The sequence below is a fragment of the Bufo bufo genome, chromosome 6 (assembly GCF_905171765.1).
Source record: "Bufo bufo chromosome 6, aBufBuf1.1, whole genome shotgun sequence".
In the NCBI taxonomy this organism is placed as follows: Eukaryota; Metazoa; Chordata; class Amphibia; order Anura; family Bufonidae; genus Bufo; species Bufo bufo.
Window position 1 is genome coordinate 152,253,785 of NC_053394.1, and position 26,794 is coordinate 152,280,578.

The 26,794-nt window shown below is 42.9% G+C and overlaps 1 protein-coding gene across 1 annotated transcript; it reads left to right on the forward strand.

Annotated features, from left to right (window-relative positions):
* Positions 1-1,218: 1,218 nt before the first annotated feature.
* On the forward strand, positions 1,219-26,543 carry SLC2A10 (solute carrier family 2 member 10). The gene is made up of 6 exons (XM_040436526.1): positions 1,219-1,259; positions 2,269-2,307; positions 7,467-8,768; positions 14,660-14,782; positions 15,665-15,800; positions 25,886-26,543. Exons 2-6 carry the CDS (start codon positions 2,304-2,306, stop codon positions 25,989-25,991), a joined length of 1,671 nt encoding a protein of 556 aa, XP_040292460.1. The 5' UTR covers positions 1,219-1,259; positions 2,269-2,303; the 3' UTR covers positions 25,992-26,543.
* The last annotated feature ends 251 nt before the right edge of the window (positions 26,544-26,794 follow it).

Below are 26,794 nucleotides of genomic sequence, written 5' to 3' on the forward strand. Positions count from 1 at the left end.
AAGGAATACCCATGTAAATCCTGATTAAATACTGAAGCAATACTGATGGTCTATCATCAGGAATCCTTCCATAATCCTGAGCCACAATACAGTCCAGACGGATTTCAATACGCTCATGTGAAAGCGGCTTTAAAGAGAATGTGTCACTTAATCTGAGCGTTTTAGACCGCTCAGATCTGATTATAGACTCTTTGGCCCTCATTACAATGTTACCTTTCTTTTCTGTGTCCCTTATCGAGATCATGAAAAATACACTTTTTAAATGTATGCAAATGAGCTTCGGCAAGTGTCCAGGGGCGGCGTTACTGCCGCAAGTGCCCAGGCCCCTCAGCTCTTTCAGCCCTCTGGCCCGCCCTTGTTTTCTATTATTATCTCCTCCTCTGCCTCCAGCTGGCGGAAGTCTCAGCGCAGCTGTCTCTAGTTGGCCGGCGCATGCGTAATATGAATAGCTGTTCCTCTGCCCATAATGGGCAGAACAGTGCGCAGGTGCTGACCAATTGTGGAGCGGTGCACGCGTGAGATCTGGGAGGCTACATTCACACGACCATATGTGTTTTGCATCCGCAAAAAAAACGGATGACGTTCCGGCATCCATTTTTTAGCGGATCCATTGTAACAATGTCTATCCTTGTCAGCAAAACAGACAAGAATAGGACATGTTCTATTTTTTTTTTGCGGGGCTACGGAACGGACATACGGATGCACATAGCACACGGTGTGCTGTCCACATTTTTCAGACCCATTGAAATTAATGAGTCTGCATCCTATCCACAAAAAACCCAAAACGGACATGGAAACAAAATACGTTCGTGTGAATATAGCCTAGGTGACAGACTCCCTTTAATGTGATGGTGACTGTGCTGAGCTAGAGCTCTGACCGCTAATAATTTCCACCACCTTTGTGAACTATATCACGCAGTGAGGCATACAATAAAACATTTCAGAATTTTTTTTAGCTCTCAATCCTCACTATGTTAATATTTTCACATTGAATTTTTTTTTTTTTTTTTTAGTAGCAATAAAATAGAACCTTGTAATGTTGTAGAAAATAAGCATTTAGAGCTGAAATGTCCCTAGTTAATTAGATCAGAGCCGGAGGGTGATCCTGGGGGAAGTAGTCCAGACTCCTGAGCAGGGAGGCAAGGAGTTAATTTGCTAAAATTCCTGCACTTGGGTGGAGAGAAGTTTTTTTCTTTGCCACGTCCTCCCCACTTCCTACTTCCCTTCTCCCTGTGCTGTGTCCTGCTTTCCCTGTGCCAGTAAGTAGTGCTCACCTGCGTTTACTCCTTGGATCTGCCACCTAACCATTAGCAATACCAATCGATACCTTATGAATGGCAGTAGTACTGTATGCCCAGCACAGTGTACCACATATTTGTGTCCTGGTCTCATTTTATTAGGCATAGTATTTTATTGAAGCGGATATATTTGTCTAAAGTTGTATTCAGTCTCCCCGTGAGCTGAGCTGGTACGTTGTAACAAACTCTTAATCCTGTCCATGTTTTTAGCCTCTCAATGTAAACAATACATGTTCTGGATTACTGACCGCAAGCAGAGATCTTGAAATAGTGATGAGCTGAAACACAAAAGGGGGCAATTATCAAATGTGTTACGTCCGTTTTTTGGTGTAGAACCGTTGCATGTGTTGACGTTTTTAGTTGCGCAAAAATGTTGTGACTTTTGGCTTCCTGCACCACCTCGCGTCCCTTTCAAAAGTGGAGTGGGATTTAGGCAAAGTTTGTTTTGTAGATCATTTTAATGTCTTGTTTAATTTTTGCGACTTTTTAAAAAGTCTCAACTCCACATCAGGCTCCCCCTAGGTGGTGTAAACCACATCGAACTTGTGCCAAATATATTAAAACTGTGCGCCAATTTCTGAAATTTGGCACATGTGTGCACAGCAACTCCAGTCTGAAAACTGACCTCAAATACACCAAAGTCTATTAGACTTTGGTGTAGATATACTTTACTTACATAGGACTGTTGACTGGGGCTGCTGGATCTGCACTGGTTAGTTATTCCCTGCAGGGGGTTAATATACAGTTGTATGTGCCGAGCTGGGGCTCCAGTCTTTCACAGTTCCATAGATGTTGGCAGCAGTGACCTGACTATAGCCTGCCTCAAACACCTCGCCCTATAGACACCAGGACACCAACTCAGCTCAGTCTTGTCTCATTGACTCCTGGTGGGTTCGGTGTCATCTGTAGACTCAGCTCTTACTCTGTCGTTATCTCTTTTTCACTGTCCCTTTGTCGTGATTGTTTCCAGGTTTAACCGCAATGTGAAGGCGACGCCACTTCAGCATGGGTATGTCATACTATTCATATACTGTACATAGCAATAAATCCCTCCTCTTCTGTACCTCATAAATCTATAATCCTCTGCTTTGCCTTTATTTTACATCATGTCTAATACTATGGTAACATCCAGAATTACACTTACAAATCTGCTGTTACAGTGCTATCCATTTATTCAGGATTCCTAATTAACATAAATCCCTCCTCCACCACAAACTGGGGGACATTTAGTAAGACTCGTACAGTGTGCACCATACTAGATATAATAACATCTATGTACGTACCTACCCACCAACACTCATCATTACCTACTTATAGACCTATATCTGCATAGTCATACAAGCGGACAGCCTATTCACTTACACCAGAGATCAGCAACCTCCAGCTGCTGTGAAACTACAATTCCCAGCATGCACTCAATTGATCTTAAAAAAAACTCCCATACAAGTGAAAGGAGAATTCTGGGAGGTATAGTTTAAGTACAAGTGGAGTGCTGGAGGTTAGTGTTGAGCGCGAATATCGGCACTTCGAGAATTTGCAAATATTTAGAATAGAGCGCTATATATTTGTAAAATCGAATATTAGTTTTTTTTGTTAGTTTTTTTTAACACCGTACACATCAGGTGATCATCCCTCCCTTCTTCTAGCTTGTGGGCCAATGAGAAGGCTTTGTCACAGCTTGGCAACATCCCTAGCAACCAATATAAAAGTTGCCTACCCCTTACTATTGCCAAAAATTCGCAAGCGCAAATATATTGGAGCACTCTATCTGCATATAAAGCTATTGTAATGTTCTGCCGTGCCAACCATTTTCTCCAGTCTCAGGAAACTTATACTGGAAAAATAAGTGACCCACGCCTGTATTTCGCGCGCATTATGCGGATATTACATTGCCGATTTTTCGCAATCAAGAATATAATCTCGAATTCGTGAATATATGACGAATATTCTATGAAATATCATGAATTCGAATACTGCCCCTGCCGCTCATCACTACTGGAGGTTGCTGATCCCTGAAAACCGGAAACCGGAGTGCCTGGAGGAAACCCACACAAACACAGGGAGAACATACAAACTCCATGTCAGATTGGAACCTAGGACCCCAGGGCTGCAAGGCACCAGTGCTAACCACTGAGCCACCAGTTTCACTGTCAAGCTTATATAGATATGGTATCCGTTCCAAGATGAATACATAAATACAGTGCCAAAAACAAGATCATTACATAAATACAGTGCCAGAACGAAGATAACTATATCAATTTAGTGCCAGAACCAAGATCACTATATCTCGTGATCCTAGTGATAGGACCCCCATGATCTAATACGGTAGTTATCCCATATCCTTTTGATAGGGGATGACTTGTAACAACCAGAATTAACATAGAGTGTTATTTGACACCAGTGGTTGGTTCATACTTCTTACATTGCAAGCACTGAGGGCACTATGTGGGGGGACATTTAAAGTACTGGGGGGACTATGTGAGGAGCATTGCAAGTACTGGGGGGACTATGTGAGGAGCATTGGAAGTACTGGGGGGACTATGTGAGGAGCATTGCAAGTACTGGGGGGCTATATGAGGAGCATTGCAAGTACTAGGGGGGCTATGTGAGGAGCATTGCAAGTACTGGGGGGCTATGTGAGGAGCATTGCAAACACTGGGGACACTATGTGAGGGCATTAAAAGTACTGTGGGCACTATATTGGGGGGGGGGGGCATTACAAGCACTGGGGGCACTATGTGGCAGCATTACAAGTACTGGGGGCACTATGTGAGGAGCATTGCAAGTACTGGGGGGGACCATGTGAGGAGCATTGCAAACACTGGGGACACTATGTGAGGAGCATTGCAAGTACTGGGGGCACTGTGAGGAGCATTGCAAGTACTGGGGGGACTATGTGAGGAGCATTGCAAGTACTGGGGGGACTATGTGAGGAGCATTGCAAGTACTGGGGGGGACTATGTGAGGAGCATTGCAAGTACTGGGGGAACTATGTGAGGAGCATTGCAAGTACTGGGGGAACTATGTGAGGAGCATTGCAAGTACTGGGGGGACTATGTGAGGAGCATTGCAAGTACTGGGGGGACTATGTGAGGAGCATTGCAAGTACTGGGGGGACTATGTGAGGAGCATTGCAAGTACTGGGGGGACTATGTGAGGAGCATTGCAAGTACTGGGGGGACTATGTGAGGAGCATTGCAAGTACTGGGGGGGGACTATGTGAGGAGCATTGCAAGTACTGGGGGAACTATGTGAGGAGCATTGCAAGTACTGGGGGAACTATGTGAGGAGCATTGCAAGTACTGGGGGGACTATGTGAGGAGCATTGCAAGTACTGGGGGGACTATGTGAGGAGCATTGCAAGTACTGGGGGGACTATGTGAGGAGCATTGCAAGTACTGGGGGGACTATGTGAGGAGCATTGCAAGTACTGGGGGGACTATGTGAGGAGCATTGCAAGTACTGGGGGGACTATGTGAGGAGCATTGCAAGTACTGGGGGGACTATGTGAGGAGCATTGCAAGTACTGGGGGGACTATGTGAGGAGCATTGCAAGTACTGGGGGGACTATGTGAGGAGCATTGCAAGTACTGGGGGGACTATGTGAGGAGCATTGCAAGTACTGGGGGGACTATGTGAGGAGCATTGCAAGTACTGGGGGGACTATGAGGAGCATTGCAAGTACTAGGGAAGCTATGTGAGGAGCATTGCAAACACTGGGGACACTATGTGAGGGCATTAAAAGTACTGTGGGCACTATATTGGGGGGGGGGGCATTACAAGCACTGGGGGCACTATGTGGCAGCATTACAAGTACTGGGGGCACTATGCGTCTGTGTGTGTGTGTGAGGGGGATTGCAAGCACTGGGAGGCATTACAAATACTCTGGGCCCCAGATATTCTAAGACCCCAGGAATGCCCCTGATGTCATGTGCACCGCTTCAGCCAATCATTGACTTAATTGGTGATGTGCCACTTGATGACAAGACACCACTGAGGACAGTGAATGGCTGCAGTGGTGCATGTGATTACACAGTTTGTCATACTTCCGGCCCATTGGGCACTAGGAGCAGCAGGGACAGGACCCTTGTTACTGGTGAATAGGTTAGCGTTTAATTTTTCTTTTGACTGAGCATGTTTGGGGCCATAAGTAAAACTGCGATGGAGGTCGGGCAGTCCTTTTTAACATAAATTCAGTAGGACTGTGACTGCAGCTCTGAATGTGATTGAATGATATATATATGGTGTGACCAGCAGACTTCTGTATGTGGCGCTGATGTAATGCGTGATAACTTTAACGGTATATGCTATAAAGTATGTTGAGATTTAACCTGCCAGCGGTATTAGGACTTTCCATCGTAGCAAAAGGTGAAATTGTCTTTTTAAATGATATACACTTACATTTACATGCTTAGTATAAAGAGCATGTCCCCAAACGCCAGGCCGCGGCCCAGGACCAGGCCCTGGAAGATAGTTTGCCGGGCCGCAGAGGAGAGAGGAGCGCAGACTGTGCGTCCGACACTCACATCAGGCCAGAGTCAATAGAGACGGAGGGAGGGAATCCCTCCCTCCCATGATGCGGTCGCCGCAGAGCCCAATACAATCAGCGGGCTCTGAGGCGCCGCACCACTGCCAGCAATGAATATGTCTAATATTAAAGTAGGAGGAGGGACGGGGGAGGGTTTACCGCTGTGCCATCTCAGCTTGTGCACGGCAGCAGCGGCAGCCTCCTCCTCCTCCTGATTCTTGTGTTCTCCAGTCCCAGTCCCCAGCCATTAGTGCTCTGAAAAGCGCAGGTACCCACACACTGTCCCCCGCGCTCTGTCCCCCGCGCTCTGTCCCCCGCGCTCTGTCCCCCGCGCTCTGTCCCATTATTAGTCTGCCTCAAAATAAACGCAGGCAAAAAACATGTATCAGGCAGCCAGCAAGATTTGGGGTTAATGTGACTCATTAACCGCAATTTTGCCAGTAGCCATAATTTGAGAAGATGGGGTCACTTATTATTAATCTGAGGTAGATGGTGCTATTGCATTAGTACCCCCATGTACCTCACATTAAAAGTAAGTGGCCCCCAAGCACCTCATAAAATAATGGGCAACATTGGGTTAACCATTTATGTGAGGTACACATGATGAGGTTACTTACTATTAATGTGAGGTACAGGCAGGTCCAAATTGATAAAACAATGTGCCTCATATTAACAGCAAGTTACTCCAGCATGTACCTGATGCCATTAACCCCATCGTTATATAGTGTTATATATTTTAATATGCACCTTGTGTTTTGTTATGCGCTTGAATCCGTCAGCGCCGACCAGCACCCCCTAAGCCCCGCCCCAGAACCCCCCACACGGTCCCTGGGAAAATTGTCTTGCATGAAACTGGTCCTTGGTGCAAAAAAGGTTGGGGACCACTGCCCTAGAGGAAAGAAAATGGTTGTTGCAGATTGAGTAGGGTGTGTGGCCGTGTTGTACTCAAAAACTGACACACATTTTTACTGTAAAACAGTGTAGTCTTATAATGTGAATTTTTTCATGTGACCTCTTTTGACATTTTTTTACTTTTAAAGTCCAAACAAAAACACATTGTAAGACTGCACCAATTCCCAGGAAAAAAATTATGTTTTTGCAGTTTTCAGTTGCTACATGGGACCTCAAGGCCCCTTTCACACGAGCGAGTATTCCGCGCGCACGCAATGCATGATGCGAACGCGTACCGCCCACACGGAAACCGGACCCATTCATTTCAGTGGGTCTGTGTACATGAGCGTTGGTTTTCACACATCACTTGTGCGTTGCGTGAAAATCACAGCACGTTCTATATTCTGCGGGTTTTTTTGGTTGTTTTTTTTCACGCAACACTGGCCCCATGGAACTGAATAGAGCTACATGAAAATCGCATCGCATTCGCAAGCAAGTGCGGATGTGATGCGTTTTTCACGGATGGCTGCTAAGAGATGTTGTTTGTATACATTCTGTTTTTTATCACTCGCTAAAAACTGAATAACTGAATGCAGTTGCATGCAAAACTGAATGACTTTGCCTGTGAAATCACGCATTTTTCACTGAACGCATTCGCAACGCATCCGGACTTAATCCGGACACGCTCGTCTGCAAGGGGCCTAAGTGTCTTACCTCACAGCTGATCATATTTTCTTACCCTTCTCCAGGTGTCCCAATAATTACCCTCCTCCTATCGGTCACTGTGTCACTTCTTGGCGGCCTAATATTTGGATATGAGCTTGGTATTATCTCTGGGGCTCTACTTCAGCTAAAGAATGAGTTTCTTCTCACCTGTTTGCAGCAGGAGGTCCTGGTGAGTGCAGTACTGGTGGGGGCCCTGGTTGCTTCCCTGGTGGGTGGCTTCTTTATTGACCACTCTGGCCGCCGGACCTCTATACTGGCCAGCAATGTGGTGGTGCTGAGCGGCAGCATCATTCTAATCTCTTCTGGATCCTTCTGGTGGTTGGTGGTTGGCCGTGTCACTATAGGCTTTGCGATCTCCATCTCTTCCATGGCTTGCTGCATCTATGTGTCTGAGATTGTTCAGCCTCACCAGCGTGGCATGCTGGTGTCCCTTTATGAGACTGGCATCACCGTGGGCATTCTACTCTCTTTTGGAGTGAACTACTTCCTGTCTGGCTGGAAATACATGTTCGGTTTGGCGATTTCTCCAGCCTTATTACAATTCATCAGTATCCTGTTTCTTCCATCTGAACCTTCTAAAGTGAGTTCCTCAGACGGAGAATCCCACAATGGACTCATTCAGCTGCAGGACTTTGAGGAAGTGGAAGATCTGAAGACCTCTTCATCCAACAAAGTGTACTCTTTTCATGATCTCTTTAGCACTAAAGACAATATGAGGACCAGAACACTGGTGGGGGTAGGGCTGGTGTTTTTCCAACAATTAACTGGTCAGCCCAATGTCCTGTACTATGCCTCCACCATATTTCGCTCAGTTGGATTCCAGAGCAATTCCTCAGCCATGCTGGCCTCTGTGGGGCTTGGGGTAGTCAAAGTTATTTCCACACTGATAGCCATGAGCTGTGCAGACAAGGCAGGGAGGAGAGTTTTACTTCTCACCGGCTGTGTCATAATGACCATCTCCATAACCGGAATAGGATGCGCAAGTTTTATGATCCAGTTGGATCCTTACAAGAGTTGTGAGTCCCTGGCACAAGTTAATGCATCTTCTCATCTATCAAACTCAACCATAAGACTGGAATCCATTGATGACCTTCGTGTGTCCCTTCACGCTCAGCTCAGTGACACCAAGATGGCAGGGCAGGTTTTTACCTCAGACATGATTAGCAGTTACACATCTGGAGTGACTGGACCCAGCAGGAGGCGAGTAAAGCACACAGATCCTTTGGTGAGAGCTGGGCCGCTGCGCAGTCGCACTGCTTTGAATTGGATTACTCTCTTGAGTTTGATGGCGTTTGTAAGTGCTTTTTCTATTGGATTTGGACCAAGTAAGTGCCAAGCAAATAAGTGCATAAGAATTACAGAGATTTGTGGATTAGTCAGGTTTGGCACAGAAAATGCAGAAACCAACGGCTATGTGCAGTTTTTTTGAGTAGTGAAGTGTAAGGCTTCTTTCACATGCAATTTTTTTGTGGCTGTTTTTTTGGACTTCAGCATTTTGTGTAAGTTTTTTTTTTTTGGGAGGTATTTTTTGGGCCATTCATTTTTCACATGCATATTGTTTTTTACCTTTAGAGAAGTCTATTGGAAAATGCATGAGAAAATGATGTGGAACCAAAAAATGCCCCAAAAATTAGGGAAAAAAAGCTACTAAAAATGCATTTCATAATTACTTATTGGATTTTCATCAAACACCTGGCAAATGCGGCAAAAACACCAGTGAAAACAGCCACAAAAAAATCGGCCAACTTTCAGAGAAATGCTATATGCCATCCCGAAACTTTCCTTATGGCCTCCATCACCTGGGAGCCACTCCTAGATGGGGCTAAAAAGCTACACTGTGTGAATCCAACCCAAATGCAGATTTGGTAACATGTCTTTCAAACTAATTGTACTAAAAAGCAGTTACCATTGCATAGGTAAATACCGTATTTCTCACTCTATAAGATGCACATAGGTTTTGGAGGGGGAAAATAAGAAAAATAATATTTTTCATCAGACGTCAGCTCAGACACCAATGTTAACCATACAGTCAGGTCCATAAATATTGGGACATCGACACAATTGTAACATTTTTGGCTCTATACACCACCACAATGGATTTGAAATGAAACAAACAAGATGTGCTTTAACTGCAGACTGTCAGCTTTAATTTGAGGGTATTTACATCCAAATCAGGTGAACGGTGTAGGAAATACAACAGTTTGCATATGTGCCTCCCACTTGTTAAGGGACCAAAAGTAATGGGACAGAATAATAATCATAAATCAAACTTTCACTTTTTAATACTTGGTTGCAAATCCTTTGCAGTCAATTACAAATGGCTTCTCAGTTGTTCCATGGCCAGGTGTGTCTTATTCCCTCATTATCCCAATTACAATGAGCAGATAAAAGGTCCAGAGTTCATTTCAAGTGTACCATTTGCATTTGGAATCTGTTGCTGTCAACTCTCAAGATGAGATCCAAAGAGCTGTCACGATCAGTGAAGCAAGCCATCATTAGGCTGAAAAAACAAAACAAACCCATCAGAGATTGCAAAAACATTAGGCGTGGCCAAAACAACTGTTTGGAACATTCTTAAAAAGAAGGAACGCACCGCTGAGCTCAGCAACTCCAAAAGACCCGGAAGACCACGGAAAACAACTGTGGTGGATGACCGAAGAATTCTTTACCTGGTGAAGAAAACACCCTTCACAACAGTTGGCCAGATCAAGAACACTCTGCAGGAGGTAGGTGTACAGTCCCTGACAAAAGTCTTGTCGCTTCTCTATTTTGTAGAAACTCCTGCTATTAACCAGACTTTTAATTAATCAATTGGTATTAGAAATAGCTCATATGAAAAGCTAAAGCCCTCCCAAATGATGTTTAATGCACTGAAATAAATTAGTTTCACTGAAAAAAGATTTATAATTTAATCAAGACAGGTCAAATTTTGGCAAGACAAAAGTTTTGTCGCCTATACAGAAATAGAACAACTTTACTGCAAATCCAAAAATATGTCAGCAAATTAAGTAGTGGTGCTGTGAGATCCAAATTTTATATCTTGTATGACTTCCATGAGCTTGAAGGACAGCATCGATGCAGTTTGGCAAGGATTCATACAATTTATTGATGAAGTCATCAGGAATAGCAAAGAAAACAATCTTGCATGCCTCCCAGAGTTCATCAATATTCTTTGGTTTCGTCTTCCATGCTTCCTCTTTCATCCAACACAACATATGCTTAATGATGTTCATGTCTGGTGACTGGGCTGGCCAATCCTGGAGCATCTTGATCTTCTTCGCCTTAAGGAACTTTGATGTGGAGATGAAAGTATGCGATGGAGCACCATCCTGCTGCAGAATTTGGCCTTTTTATGGTTGGGAATATAAGAGGTAGCTAAGATTTCTTGGTATTTTAGACTATTGATGTTGCCTTCCACCCTGCAGATCCCTCGCACACCCCCATACTGGATGTAACCCCAGACCATGATTTTGCCTCCACCAAACTTCACTGTTTTCTGGGTAAATCTCGGCTCCATGCGGGTTCCAGTAGGTCTCCTGCAATATTCGCGGCAACTGTGATGTAATTCAACAGAAGATTCATCTGAAAAATCCACCTTCTGCCACTTTTCCAGCGTCCATCCTTTTCGCAGGCTGTGGCCCTTGGCAAATGCCACCATGGTTTTTCAATTGTCTTTTGTTTAGTGCTGGCTTATGGGCACTGATTCGACCATGGAGGCCATTTCGAGACAGAATACGACAAACTGTTCTAGTTGACACAGGGACATCAGGTGACCAGGTCTCGTGGAGCTCTGCTGCAGTGGAAAATGGGCTGGCCTTGGATTTTCGAGCCAACAAACGGTCCTCTCGAGCAGTTGTCTTGCGGGGTCGGCCTGACCTGGCCTTGTCCAAAACGTCTCCAGTCTCTTCAAATCTTTTTTTTATCCTCGGAACTTGACGCTGAGACACATTGAAGGTGTCTGCCACATCAGCAGTGGATCTGGTCTTCAGCCTCTTGATAATCAACACTTTAGTCTCCGGGTGAATCTTAGGCATGTTTGCAGAGGTCTAGTTGCAGTTGATGTGAAGGTCTAGTGTACTGGGGTTCTTTTTATACACACCTGAGACCTAATTGATCCATTATTAGTCACAGGTGAAGCTCATATGACAAGGCGAAAACATTTATGTCTTGGCAAAAATTTACTCAATGGGCTTTACCAAGCTGTGAATATTAGAATACTTTTTGTCATTTTTTCGTTTTTCACTGAAACATTATTACAAAAGCTGTTGGGATTAAAATGACCCATTTCTTGTAACAAAATCTTGATTAGAAATATATTTTAGCGGCACTTCAGGTCAATTTGTACACAAGCAACAAGACTTTTGTCAGGGACCTTATGTGTGTCAAAGTCAACAATCAAGAGAAGACTTCACCAGAGTGAATACAGATGGTTCACCACAACATGTAAACCATTGGTGAGGCTCAAAAACAGGAAGGCCAGATTAGAGTTTGCCAAGCGACATCTAAAAAAGCCTTCATAGTTCTGGAACAACATCCTATGGACAGATGAGACCAAGATCAACTTGTATCGGAGTGATGAGAAGAGAAGAGTATGGAGAAGGAAAGGAACTGCTCATGATCCTAAGCATACCACCTCATCAGTGAAGCATGGTGGTGGTAGTGTCATGGCGTGGGCATGTACTGTATGGCTGCCAATGGAACTGGTTCTCTTGTATTTATTGATGATGTGACTGCTGACAAAAGCAGCAGGATGAATTCTGAAGTGTTTCGGGCAATATTATCTGCTCTTATTCAGCCAAATGCTTCAGAACTCATTGGACGGCGCTTCACAGTGCAGATGGACAATGACCCAAAGCATACTGCAAAAGCAACCAAAGAGTTTTTTATGGGAAAGAAGTGGAATGTTATGCAATGACCAAATCAATCACCTGACCTGAATCCGATTGAGCAGGTATTTCACTTGCTGAAGACAAAACTGAAGGGAAAATGCCCCAAGAACAAGCAGGAACTGAAGACAGTTGCAGTAGAGGCCTGGCAGAGCATCACCAGGGATGAAACCCAGCGTCTGGTGATGTCTATGCGTTCCAGACTTCAGGCTGTAATTGACTGCAAAGGATTTGCAGCCAAGTATTAAAAAGTGAAAGTTTGATTTATGATTATTATTCTGTCCCATTACTTTTGGTCCCTAACAAGTGGGAGGCACATATGCAAACTGTTGTAATTCCTACACCGTTCACCTGATTTGGATGTAAATACCCTCATATTAAAGCTGACAGTCTGCAGTTAAAGCACATCTTGTATTATTTCAAATCCATTGTGGTGGTGTATAGAGCCAAAAATGTTAGAATTGTGTTGATGTCCCAATATTTATGGACCTGACTGTACTTCCAATCAAACCCCTAATCCTCATCAGACCTCAAATTAGACATAAAATAATGGAACTTACCTCTCCTGCTCTTGACGGCAGGGGTGGATTGGGCATAAAAATTTCCCGGTGGACCGATGGTAGCTTGAGCCCTCCTTATGGCCGGCCGGTGGAAGTTTTTGGGGATGTATTTTGTGCTGCTGGAGGCAGTATTTTGTGATGGACTGAGATATTTGTCTCTGTTGGGGTGGTATAATGTTCCACAAAATGAAATTGCTGGCTACTTCTGTTGGCCTGCCTTCTATCAATTTGGACCAGACTACAAAACGGGGCTACCTTTAGTATTTTTTTCCAGGGCCACTTTAAGTTCCCAGTCCGCCCTTGCTTCACAGCGCTGACACTCTGGAGATCCAGCTCTTCCGGCCTTGCTGCTCTGACTTGACATTGCACAGTGTCAGGTCATATTGCGCGCTTATGTGTGTAATAGAAGCGCTCATTAGTATTCACTTCGTAAGACACACTGTCATCTTTCCCCTACCTTGGGGGGAAAAAGTGCATCTTACAGAGTAAAAAATACGGTATATTTTTAGTTTCTTATGATTTTAGACTAGGTTCATGCTGCAAAATCTGCAGCAGAGAAATCAGAGGCAGATCAGTAGTAGAATCAATAGCTGAAAACTGGTTGTGTTTGGTTGTGGACTTAGTAATTTATAAGAGTTAAAAAGAGTTTTTGAGTGAGCCATTTCTACTATCCCATTGACTTCTATGAATACCGCCATCAAATCTGCTTCTCTTCAGTGTTTTTCAATAAAACACATGGTTGAGGGTTTTTTTTTAACATGGGAGTCAATGGAAAGCTGTTTATGGTGTTCTGAATGTGGATTACGCTGCAGAAAAATGCAATTTTTCCACTGCTGAATCAATTGCAAATTCTGCCCATGTGAACATTTCCTTATGACTTCTGCTTGCTGTCAGTGAATAGGAACATTCAGAGGCTTAAAACACATTTTGATCTCATTCTGTACACAGCTGAGGACTTGTTACAGTTGTATCCTATCTAGGCAATCCTTTGTGAGTTGAACAGCCTGGACTTCAGATTGATGCATTCTGCTTACTCACACAGCTAAAGGTTTGTTACATTGTATCTGGGACCCAAACACAGCTATAGCTCAAATTTCCCTCTTGTCCATATATATTTCAGTGTATAGGTCTGGTGACAGGTCGGTTACCCCCATACCAGGGTGAACAGACAGTAGAGGACCCCTGTGCAAAGATCATACATGGACCCCTTGACCACCAATAGCTCATTACAGAGACCCTTTTATGTTTTTCTAACAATTCACTAGCTACTATGAGCCATGAAATTCATTTAATACAGTCAATGACATGCAATCAAATGAACATACTGGGCCTTTGTGGGGCTCCACAATTGTATGTTTGCCCCATCTCAGCCACAGCAAACTATATCTCTGTCTTATCAAGGTATAGTTGAAAAAAGAATTGTTTTCATTCACTGACAGCAAGGATAGGTATTGAATATGGTCCCTAAACAAAGCATCACTAAATCACGAAGGGTTCAAGACAACTCTTCTAGAAGGTGCCAGCCCATCGTTCAGTGTGTGGCCGCATCTGTCAGTAGCTTCTTGGTGAGGAAGCAGATGTGGGATATTATTCTCTCCCCAGTAATGGACCTTATATGGAGAGCAGGGGTGCAAACGAATAAGGAAATCTTCTATGCTATATGTGCACACCCTGGGGATGGACAATTGATGGGGGATTGTCCACATGTAGCAGTGCTGCACTTTCTGTAAGACACGCACACTTACACCTTTCCCCTCTGTCTTCCTCCAGTGACTTGGCTGGTCCTCAGTGAGATCTACCCCACTGAAATCCGGGGTCGAGCCTTTGCCTTCTGTAACAGCTTAAACTGGGCCACCAACCTGCTGATCACACTGACCTTCCTGGATGTCATCGGTGAGTCACACAGCACAGTATTGTCATTGCAGAAACCCAACTTATATAGGGTCCTTCTTATCTGCTCAATGTGAGCTCTCCTGCATTGGTGAGCAGGTATGCGCCAAGACTCAAGCTATTGCAGTCCGAGGTCCTCTGCACACAAGGTCAGGCTGCTGTCGTTTATCCTTTACACTGCAGCTCGGCTCCCTTAGGGCACTGCTGTGACCAGTGACCCCAGCTTTGCTGTAGTGTCTAATAGAGTCTATTCTCCACTTTACCTATCAGTGGCTCAGGCCACTGCCCTTATCCCCCCCTACACTTTACAATGCGATGCTGCTTGTTGAGATTGGCTGTATAAAAGCACAAGCTCTATCAACATATATAGAGTTAATTTGTAATACAACAGGAACTGAAGATTATAAACCGCAAGCAAATAAATCTTCAGTAATAAAAATATCATTGGGGGTACGCATAGGGTGGAGGGGAGCCTCCATATAGGAGCACTAAGTTCTGCTTCATTATTGCATGCCATGTAAAATACAAGGGATCATTGTGTTTCAGACTGTAAATAGTTAACCAAACATTTCTCAGCTCAATGCCAGTGAATACCAGCCAAACAATAGCCAGTCTACAGCCCAGGCGACGGGCAACCCTGGACAGTCAGGCTCTATGTACCCACCTCTGGGACCAATTTATTTCAGGATTATGGGGTTCTAGTGACCCGTTTTGCCAGTTTACAATGTCCACTTTTCCCATAGAAAACATTACATAAGTGACTGTGCCTGCCTCTGGTCCTGATTTACGGGAAGAAGCCACCAGGCAGGGGTATCTGTCACATCATCATTGCCCCCCCCCCCCCCATCAATGTCTCTGGTTTATTGTGCTCTCTGTCCTCTCCAGAGTCCATAGGCCTGTCCTGGACCTTTCTGCTCTACGGCATCATCGGAGTCGCGGCCATAATATTTGTTTACCTATTTATTCCGGAAACCAAAGGACGGTCGCTGCAGGAGATCGACAAGCTGTTCTCAGATAAAAGGTGAAGGATGTTCTAACAGGTATTGGGCAGGTGGGAAATCCCTAGATGATGGGAGTATTTGTCCTAGTATATACAGTATATATATCGTGGCTCACCCGTATCTGTTACTGTGGTTAAGGTGCTCTGCTTTTTGGATGATTCACCTATTCATCCCGCATGGAGAAATATATAAATTGTAAATAAAAACAGGCACTCACCAGCTGGCAGGTCTATAAGTAGTAGCTTTATATAATGATATAAAATTGTTACATAAAATTTACAATAAAATGTTCACATAAAGTGTTCACATAAAATTTTGACACAAGAAGCACTGGGGACAATATATAGATCTGGTTATGTGTCTTCCTTATATTGGCTAACTAAATGGATAATAGGCTCTAGGTCAATTCCTATAAGTGCATATAGTGCCAAGATATACAAATAATAAATAATAACAATAAGGTCCTGTGTGGAAAAATCCAGTGTAGAATATCAAAAAATAGATATCCTGCAGAAGGGTGAAAAAAACCTGTGGAAAATAAAAATATCCTGTGGAGGATATGTGTGACAAAAAATAAATATAGATATAATAATCTTTGGTGATTAGTGTTTCAGTGAGATCTTATAAAGACCTAGTGGCAATTCCTCAGATGAGGTAATAATATTGTGTCCATTCAGTGACAATTCCTCTATGCGCCAGAAGATAAGGGTTTAGGTAAGAAGTGGTCGGGTTTTGAAACTGGGGCGTCCCCCTAGTTCTTCAAACCCTCTTACCTTGCCCTTAGTTGTGACTATCCTCTTTGGGGGTGCCACTCTCATAGGCGCTGGGTCTCTTAGTTCTCCCGGGTTGACACAGGATCCAACAATGCAGGAGTTACCTCTCGCCGGTCTCGGCGTTCCACGAGGTTGCTTCCTTGCGTGTCACCAGTCAGGAAGTGATTTCCAGAGTTCCCGTAGTTCCGCGTAGTCTCGCGATGGCTTGATCCAGCTAAGTTTGCACTGGATGTTGTTACAAGCTGTGTGGTAATCTTCCGACGGTTATTGCAATCGGATTCGGATGGGTAATTTTTACTCGCAGGAACCAGCCAGACGCGTTTCGAGGGTCCTCCCTCTTCCTCAGTGGGTATAGTGCGAGTATTACCCTTCTTCCTTATATACTGTGGTTCTCTGAAGTCCCACCCCAATCCGACATGGATTTCACCTGTTCTCATTAGACTGTGTATTATATCCTCAGTGTATAGTACTACCTAAGTGTGTATACAAAGACTGCTTGCCTTTGTGATTTTAATAATCTTTATTTCTAAAATACAACTTAAAAGAATATAAAAATATAAATAAATAAAATATATAAGCTATAACTTAGAGATCCCAATCCTTTGGATTTTATTCCTTTCATTAGTCCTTACTTTGTGGATTGGGGATAAGCCATAGTTGGTTGGGTTTTTCTCCATAGGTATTTGCCAATACATGGGAACCGTAGTGTAGGTACCATGATATCTGAAAAACCTGAAGAAATCCATAGAAACCCAAAAATCGCAAAAAACGCATCGCATATCCGAAAAACCGCATATGCGTTTTCAGTGCGTTTTATATGGGAATCAACTCCCACATCCATCTCCATGATTCCCCATCCAATGTAAGGCATCCTCCCTATCAGAAACATCATTAAATGTTATATATTGAATATTCATTATTAAATGACAAATGTTGACGGTATGTTCTCTATTGATGATCTCATAGACATATATATGTTCCAAATTAATTTTTCATTTTTCATTTGAAGTATAGGGGGAGGGGGGCCCGCCTCCGAGGGGAGATCCTGGTGCTAAATTATAGCCAGCCTCAGGATGTCCCATCAGAGGAAGGCACCCCTCCCCTATGTCTATAAGAAACCAAATATCTCGAAATCTGAGTTTAATCCCCGTGGAAGGAGAGTTTGGAAATCGAAAATTCGCCTAGATTCCTGTCTCGACATCCTAGCGATATGGTCTCCGCCTCGCCAGTGTATATCCACCTTTTCAAAGGCCATGAAGACCATACCCTTTGGGTCTTTGTTGTGACATTGTTTGTAGTGTAGTGACAGGGAGTGCTTTTCATAACCGTTTTTTATATTAGTCACATGTTCTGCCAGCCTTTTTTTCAATGTGCGTTTAGTTCTCCCAATGTATTGTTTCTTACACTGGCATTCTATCATATACAAGATATTCTTTGAGCTGCAGGTCAAAAATTCTTTAATTTTCCACGTAAAGGAGTTTACCCGTGATTGGATTTCAGTGGTCTTCTTAGGAAATGATGTGAGTTTGCAGATTCCACAACTCCCACATCTATAGAAGCCACTCAAATTCAGCCATCCTTGAATAGATGATTTATTCTCTTTAGTTTTATTTTTGACTGATGGTGCTACCTTTAGGGATAAATTTTGAGCTCTGGTATATGTAATTTGGGGGCCATTACCAATCAAAGGGCTTATTAATTTGTCATTCAATAGATGATGCCAGTGCTTCCTCACTATTCCCTCTATTTGTTTGTGTTGTTTATTAAAGGGTAATATGATTCTGAACTGATCTCCTTCTTTATCTTCTTTTGTATTTTCTAAAAAGAAGGTATTTCTGTCTGTGTTTTGTACCTTGGTCAGTGCTTTGTCCAATACATTATTGGGATAATCCTTATCTAAAAAACGCTTTTTCAACATTTGGGCCTCCCTATCAAAATCTGCTTCATCAGTACAATTTCTTTTTATCCTCCTGAATTGTCCCGTTGGGACTTCAAGCAACCATCTAGGTAGATGGCAGCTTGGAAAAAGGATGTAGCTGTTACGGGACACCTCTTTCTGAAATGTGCTGCAAAATAGTTGGTTATCTTGCACCCTGATTGACAAATCTAGGAATTCTATTTTTTCTTCGCTCAGATTTACCGAAAAGCTGAGGCCATAAATATTATTATTCATTCTTTCTAGAAATAGATCAAGATCCTCTCTCGTACCTCTCCAGACAAATAGGATGTCATCGATGAACCTATACCAGAGTACCAGGTCTGCCCCTACCATGTGCCGGATCTGCTCGTCTTCCCATTGCGCCATGAATAAATTTGCGTAACTAGGGGCAAACCTCGTACCCATGGCAGTTCCCCTAGTCTGAAGATAATAATCCTGGTTGTAAGCAAAATAGTTGTGGGTCAAAATAAATTTCACCCCCTCTGCTATAAAATCTATCTGCTTCTCCACAAGATCACTGTGAGTATTCAGTTGGTTTCTTAATGCTTTGATTCCTTGATCATGATTTATGACCGTATACAGGGAACTTACATCTAAAGTCCCCAATATCCAACTTGTCTCATATTTGAGACCCTCCACTATTTGTATGACTTGCGTCGTGTCTCTGATATATGCAAAGTTCTTTTTTACACTTGGTTGTAGGAGTTTGTCTATGTACTCTGACAAATTTGAAGTTAAAGACCCTATGCCAGTGATGATTGGTCTCCCTGGGGGGTTCATTTGATCTTTATGAACTTTCGGGAGACAGTAAATACTGGCATTCTATGCTGGGTCTTAGTGATGTATTTAAATTCATGATCGTTTAGAATAACCCTTTCCCAACCATCTCTGGCATAGTCTATCAGTTCCCCACTATATTCATTTGTGGGGTCTTTCGTCAATCTGGAGTATGTGGTAGTGTCCGATAACTGTCTAAGACATTCTGCTTCATATTTTTGTGTCTCCAGAATGACGATAGCCCCTCCCTTATCAGCAGGTCGTATGATGATATTTTCCGACTTTTGTAATTGTTTTATGGCCTGTATTTCCTGAGTGGTCACATTATTACCTAATCTTCCATTTATATTTAGTTTCCTAATATCTGTTTCCACAGATTTCTTAAATGCTGCCATCTCATGGCCTATCTGCTGTCTTGGGTACATCTTACTTGTCAGCCTCAATTGTACCCAAGACAGCAGATAGGCCATGAGATGGCAGCATTTAAGAAATCTGTGGAAACAGATATTAGGAAACTAAATATAAATGGAAGATTAGGTAATAATGTGACCACTCAGGAAATACAGGCCATAAAACAATTACAAAAGTCGGAAAATATCATCATACGACCTGCTGATAAGGGAGGGGCTATCGTCATTCTGGAGACACAAAAATATGAAGCAGAATGTCTTAGACAGTTATCGGACACTACCACATACTCCAGATTGACGAAAGACCCCACAAATGAATATAGTGGGGAACTGATAGACTATGCCAGAGATGGTTGGGAAAGGGGTATTCTAAACGATCATGAATTTAAATACATCACTAAGACCCAGCATAGAATGCCAGTATTTACTGTCTCCCGAAAGTTCATAAAGATCAAATGAACCCCCCAGGGAGACCAATCATCTCTGGCATAGGGTCTTTAACTTCAAATTTGTCAGAGTACATAGACAAACTCCTACAACCAAGTGTAAAAAAGAACTTTGCATATATCAGAGACACGACGCAAGTCATACAAATAGTGGAGGGTCTCAAATATGAGACAAGTTGGATATTGGGGACTTTAGATGTAAGTTCCCTGTATACGGTCATAAATCATGATCAAGGAATCAAAGCATTAAGAAACCAACTGAATACTCACAGTGATCTTGTGGAGAAGCAGATAGATTTTATAGCAGAGGGGGTGAAATTTATTTTGACCCACAACTATTTTGCTTACAACCAGGATTATTATCTTCAGACTAGGGGAACTGCCATGGGTACCAGGTTTGCCCCTAGTTACGCAAATTTATTCATGGCGCAATGGGAAGACGAGCAGATCCGGCACATGGTAGGGGCAGACCTGGTACTCTGGTATAGGTTCATCGATGACATCCTATTTGTCTGGAGAGGTACGAGAGAGGATCTTGATCTATTTCTAGAAAGAATGAATAATAATATTTATGGCCTCAGCTTTTCGGTAAATCTGAGCGAAGAAAAAATAGAATTCCTAGATTTGTCAATCAGGGTGCAAGATAACCAACTATTTTGCAGCACATTTCAGAAAGAGGTGTCCCGTAACAGCTACATCCTTTTTTCAAGCTGCCATCTACCTAGATGGTTGCTTGAAGTCCCAACGGGACAATTCAGGAGGATAAAAAGAAATTGTACTGATGAAGCAGATTTTGATAGGGAGGCCCAAATGTTGAAAAAGCGTTTTTTAGATAAGGATTATCCCAATAATGTATTGGACAAAGCACTGACCAAGGTACAAAACACAGACAGAAATACCTTCTTTTTAGAAAATACAAAAGAAGATAAAGAAGGAGATCAGTTCAGAATCATATTACCCTTTAATAAACAACACAAACAAATAGAGGGAATAGTGAGGAAGCACTGGCATCATCTATTGAATGACAAATTAATAGGCCCTTTGATTGGTAATGGCCCCCAAATTACATATACCAGAGCTCAAAATTTATCCCTAAAGGTAGCACCATCAGTCAAAAATAAAACTAAAGAGAATAAATCATCTATTCAAGGATGGCTGAATTTGAGTGGCTTCTATAGATGTGGGAGTTGTGGAATCTGCAAACTCACATCATTTCCTAAGAAGACCACTGAAATCCAATCACGGGTAAACTCCTTTACGTGGAAAATTAAAGAATTTTTGACCTGCAGCTCAAAGAATATCTTGTATATGATAGAATGCCAGTGTAAGAAACAATACATTGGGAGAACTAAACGCACATTGAAAAAAAGGCTGGCAGAACATGTGACTAATATAAAAAACGGTTATGAAAAGCACTCCCTGTCACTACACTACAAACAATGTCACAACAAAGACCCAAAGGGTATGGTCTTCATGGCCTTTGAAAAGGTGGATATACACTGGCGAGGCGGAGACCATATTGCTAGGATGTCGAGACAGGAATCTAGGCAAAATTTTGATTTCCAAACTCTCCTTCCACGGGGATTAAACTCAGATTTCGAGATATTTGGTTTCTTATAGACATAGGGGAGGGGTGCCTTCCTCTGATGGGACATCCTGAGGCTGGCTATAATTTAGCACCAGGATCTCCCCTCGGAGGCGGGCCCCCCTCCCCCTATACTTCAAATGAAAAATGAAAAATTAATTTGGAACATATAAATGTCTATGAGATCATTAATAGAGAACATACCGTCAACATTTGTCATTTAATAATGAATATTCAATATATAACATTTAATGATGTTTCTGATAGGGAGGATGCCTTACATTGGATGGGGAATCATGGAGATGGATGTGGGAGTTGATTCCCATATAAAACGCACTGAAAACGCATATGCGGTTTTTCGGATATGCAATGCGTTTTCGATGCGATTTTTGCGATTTTTGGGTTTCTATGGATTTCTTCAGGTTTTTCAGATATCATGGTACCTACACTACGGTTCCCATGTATTGGCAAATACCTATGGAGAAAAACCCAACCAACTATGGCTTATCCCCAATCCACAAAGTAAGGACTAATGAAAGGAATAAAATCCAAGGGATTGGGATCTCTAAGTTATAGCTTATATATTTTATTTATTTATATTTTTATATTCTTTTAAGTTGTATTTTAGAAATAAAGATTATTAAAATCACAAAGGCAAGCAGTCTATGTATACACACTTAGGTAGTACTATACACTGAGGATATAATACACAGTCTAATGAGAACAGGTGAAATCCATGTCGGATTGGGGTGGGACTTCAGAGAACCACAGTATATAAGGAAGAAGGGTAATACTCGCACTATACCCACTGAGGAAGAGGGAGGACCCTCGAAACGCGTCTGGCTGGTTCCTGCGAGTAAAAATTACCCATCCGAATCCGATTGCAATAACCGTCGGAAGATTACCACACAGCTTGTAACAACATCCAGTGCAAACTTAGCTGGATCAAGCCATCGCGAGACTACGCGGAACTACGCGAACTCTGGAAATCACTTCCTGACTGGTGACACGCAAGGAAGCAACCTCGTGGAACGCCGAGACCGGCGAGAGGTAACTCCTGCATTGTTGGATCCTGTGTCAACCCGGGAGAACTAAGAGACCCAGCGCCTATGAGAGTGGCACCCCCAAAGAGGATAGTCACAACTAAGGGCAAGGTAAGAGGGTTTGAAGAACTAGGGGGACGCCCCAGTTTCAAAACCCGACCACTTCTTACCTAAACCCTTATCTTCTGGCGCATAGAGGAATTGTCACTGAATGGACACAATATTATTACCTCATCTGAGGAATTGCCACTAGGTCTTTATAAGATCTCACTGAAACACTAATCACCAAAGATTATTATATCTATATTTATTTTTTGTCACACATATCCTCCACAGGATATTTTTATTTTCCACAGGTTTTTTTCACCCTTCTGCAGAATATCTATTTTTTGATATTCTACACTGGATTTTTCCACACAGGACCTTATTGTTATTATTTATTATTTGTATATCTTGGCACTATATGCACTTATAGGAATTGACCTAGAGCCTATTATCCATTTAGTTAGCCAATATAAGGAAGACACATAACCAGATCTATATATTGTCCCCAGTGCTTCTTATGTCAAAATTTTATGTGAACACTTTATGTGAACATTTTATTGTAAATTTTATGTAACAATTTTATATCATTATATAAAGCTACTACTTATAGTATTTGTCCTACATTGTGCACTTGACATAAACTGACCCTATCTGGGTATAGGTATATTTTACAACATATACAAAACGGGCTGGATACCAACTTGACCCGGATGATGACCGCTAATGAGCAAGTGCTTAACATTGTGTGCAATGTAGGACAACTTGACCCAGATGATTGTATCTCAATAAAACATAACTTTTAATCATCACTCTTCAAATAAATTGTGTGAGCCAAACAAAAAGGGAATTGAAAATAAAGAGTTCCCTGTCTATATTGGCTGCGGTGTGCGTGTTTTGCGGGGGGCAGTCTCTAGGTTTTAGATTCTCTGTTCACCAGTCCTATTGAGCTCAGCCATTGTCAGTTATACAGCACACAACAATGACTGACTTGTAGGAGATAGTTTCAGCTTCATACTAGAACCAGTGAAGTAACTGGGAACGTGTGATATGTTATCAGTCATCTAGTGCCTCTAGTAGGGAGAGAGAACAGAACACGCACACCGCAGCCAATATAGACAGGGAACAGTTTATTTTAAATTCCTTTTTTGTTTGGCTCATATAATTTATTTTAAGAGTGATGATTAAAAGTTATGTTTATTGAGATACTGTCATCTAGGTCAAGTTGTCCTACATTGCACACAATGTTAAGCACTTGCTCATTAGCTGTCATCAATGCAAGCCTCTCCCATCCTATCGGTGACAACTAGGGTTGCCACCTTTCCCAACAAAAAATACTGGCCAAGTTAAGCCACTCCCCAAAGCGGGTGTGGCTGTGGGGCGTGGCTTAAGTCATACTGTGGCTTCCAATAATATTAATGTCCACATTAGTGCCCCCCCAGCATTAATATTGCCCCCAGTAATATTAATGCCCCCATTAGTGCCCCCTTCAGTGCTTCTGCAAAAAACAAAACAAAAAAACACTTGTCTCCTATTTGCTGACTGGAGGACAGGACCTGCGCTCCAGCGTGATAATGTCTTGCAGGTCCTGTCCTGCACATCCAGTCAGCAGCGCGAGCAATTATTTTTTTTAATTAAAGGGATTCTGTCACCTCGTTTTCGTTTATAGAGATGCGGACATGCACGGCTAGATCGCCGCTAGCATGTCCGCAATATACCTGTCCTATAGGGCTGTGTGCTTTTATTTAGTTAAAAAAATAATTTTAGAGATATGTAAATGAGCTTTGTAAGGAGCCCAGCACCGCCTGCGTCCTCCGAATCTCCTCCTTTCTTCACAGTTAGATTGCCGTAATCTTGCGATGCGCGAGCTTGCGCATGCGCAGTTCCTTCCCTGAGGGCTGATGCCAGCACAGGGAAGGAACACTATACCGGCACTGCGCATGCGCGAGCTCGTGTATCGCGAGATTACAGCAATCTAACTGTGTCGAAAGGAGGAGATTCGGAGGACATGGGGGGCGTGGCTGGGCACCAGGAAGGTTAGTGCAGCCCCTTGGGCTCCTTACAAAGCTCATTTACATATCTCTAAAATCATTTTTTAAACTAAATAAAAGCACACAGCCCTATAGGACAGGTATATTGCGGACATGCTAGCGGCGATCTAGCCGTGCACGTCCGCATCTTTATAGCCTAAAACGAGGTGACAGAATCTTCTTGTAGGAAAATACCGGCAATTAATATTGCCGTAGAAAATTACCGGCATCGGCAGGGCCACTAAAATACTGGCCTTGCCGGTGAGATACTAACTTGGGACAACTGTCAATGAGTGAAAGCCCTTGGCATCCCTATGTGACCACCGCTAGTCAGTGCACGCCCCTCCCATGCCATTGTCTCTCTGATTCTGTATGCTTCCTCCATGCAGTCTGATTTTCAACCCTGTGACCTCAGGTACTGGGCCCAGTTTCATGGTTGTAACAGAGGCCGTAACTTGGGTAGAGACTCCTCTGTGTCTGATTAGCGCAGGGATCCCTCTGGCTGAACCGTTTGCTTTGTCAGATCCGCAGAGAGCTGCATACTTTTCATTTCTTTTGCTCTTTTGTTTCTGTTTGATGTCATCTGTGGAAAATGTTGGGAAGAACCGCACTTAATTACAGCGCAGCCATTCATGTAGCGCGGGGGGCCTGATTGCTGCCCAGCCCCCCGGTTTCTGGTTTTAAAGCTTACAAAGCCTCAGTGATTATCGTAACCTCATTCCCTCAGAATTCAGAAATCCTTTCTTTTAAATCATTCCGCTTTTTCCATTGTCCCGGGGTCTTGGATTTTGGTAGAGATGGCAGTGGTTCGTCTGACCACAAAGGCCTGCAGTTCATTGGCTGGGAGCGGCCATGGAAAATATCTGCAGAGCTGGGGAACTAATGACGCTTGGCAGCGGGCTGAGGGCGAAACCTAGGCCCCAAGAGCTGGTGGGCAACACTGCGGAGTAATATGTCCTCAGTACGGTGTAGCGTTATCAGTTACTATAGCGTCACGGTCCATAGGCATGTATTACCACCTGATATTGATTAATATTACTTTTATTTTTTCTGACTGCAGGTTTCTTTTCAGAAGTCCAGTATGGGGGATAATTCAATCTGGTCACCGCTACCGAAAAATGAAACATTCCACCACATCAGACTCCAGCGCCTCAAGTGGCTTCTAATAACATAGGGCGCTCTCGGCATGTACGTCATGGCAGATGGTGCCTTGTAACTGATGGGCGGTTGCCGTCCTGCTTTACGTACTGACCAGAGGTGGTGTCCACAAGTTACCTGTATGTACCTAGGGTCACAGCCGAGACACTAGGGGAGATTTATCAAAACTGGTGTAAAGGAGAACTGGCTTAGTTGCCCATAGCAACCAATCAGCATCCACCTTTCATTTTCCAAACGAGCTCTGAGAAATGAAAGATGGAATCTGATTGGTTGCTATGGGCAGCTAAGCCAGTTCTCCTTTACACCAGTTTTGATAAATCTCCCCCATTATATATTGTATAATAAGCCTCCTGTCTTAGGTGTCCCCAAGGACCCTGGCGGTTGAGGGCATTACTGTAATACATAATTTCAGGTACGGTGGTTGTACAGCTTAGACTTCTTCAGCCTCTAGATGCATCACACCCTGGTGGTGGCGAGGAGATGGCCGCTAATGTATTGTTCAATGATTTTAATGTTTTTATTTGTACTATAATGATAATCTACAGATTAAAGGTATTTATATTTTATTATGTTGTTGTTCCTGGATTTAATGGAGTCTCCTTTTGGATTGCACTGGAGTCAGATAAAGATTTATTAAAGGGAATCTGTCACCAGGAAATTCACTGTTAAACCAAACACAATGGGGGAGATAAAAAAACAAAACTGGTGTAAAGGAAACCTGGCTTAGTTACCCATAGCAACCAATCGGATTCTACCTTTTCATCTTCCAGAAATTTTTATAAAATTAATCATTGTCCTGCGTTTTCGCCTC

Bases quoted from the DNA above. Each gene is read 5' to 3' on its own strand.
- SLC2A10 (XM_040436526.1), top strand. The intron at 8,769-14,659 runs GTAAGTGCCAAG...GTCTTCCTCCAG, and splicing joins TTCTATTGGATTTGGACCAA to TGACTTGGCTGGTCCTCAGT. The intron at 15,801-25,885 runs GTGAAGGATGTT...TTCTGACTGCAG, and splicing joins AAGCTGTTCTCAGATAAAAG to GTTTCTTTTCAGAAGTCCAG.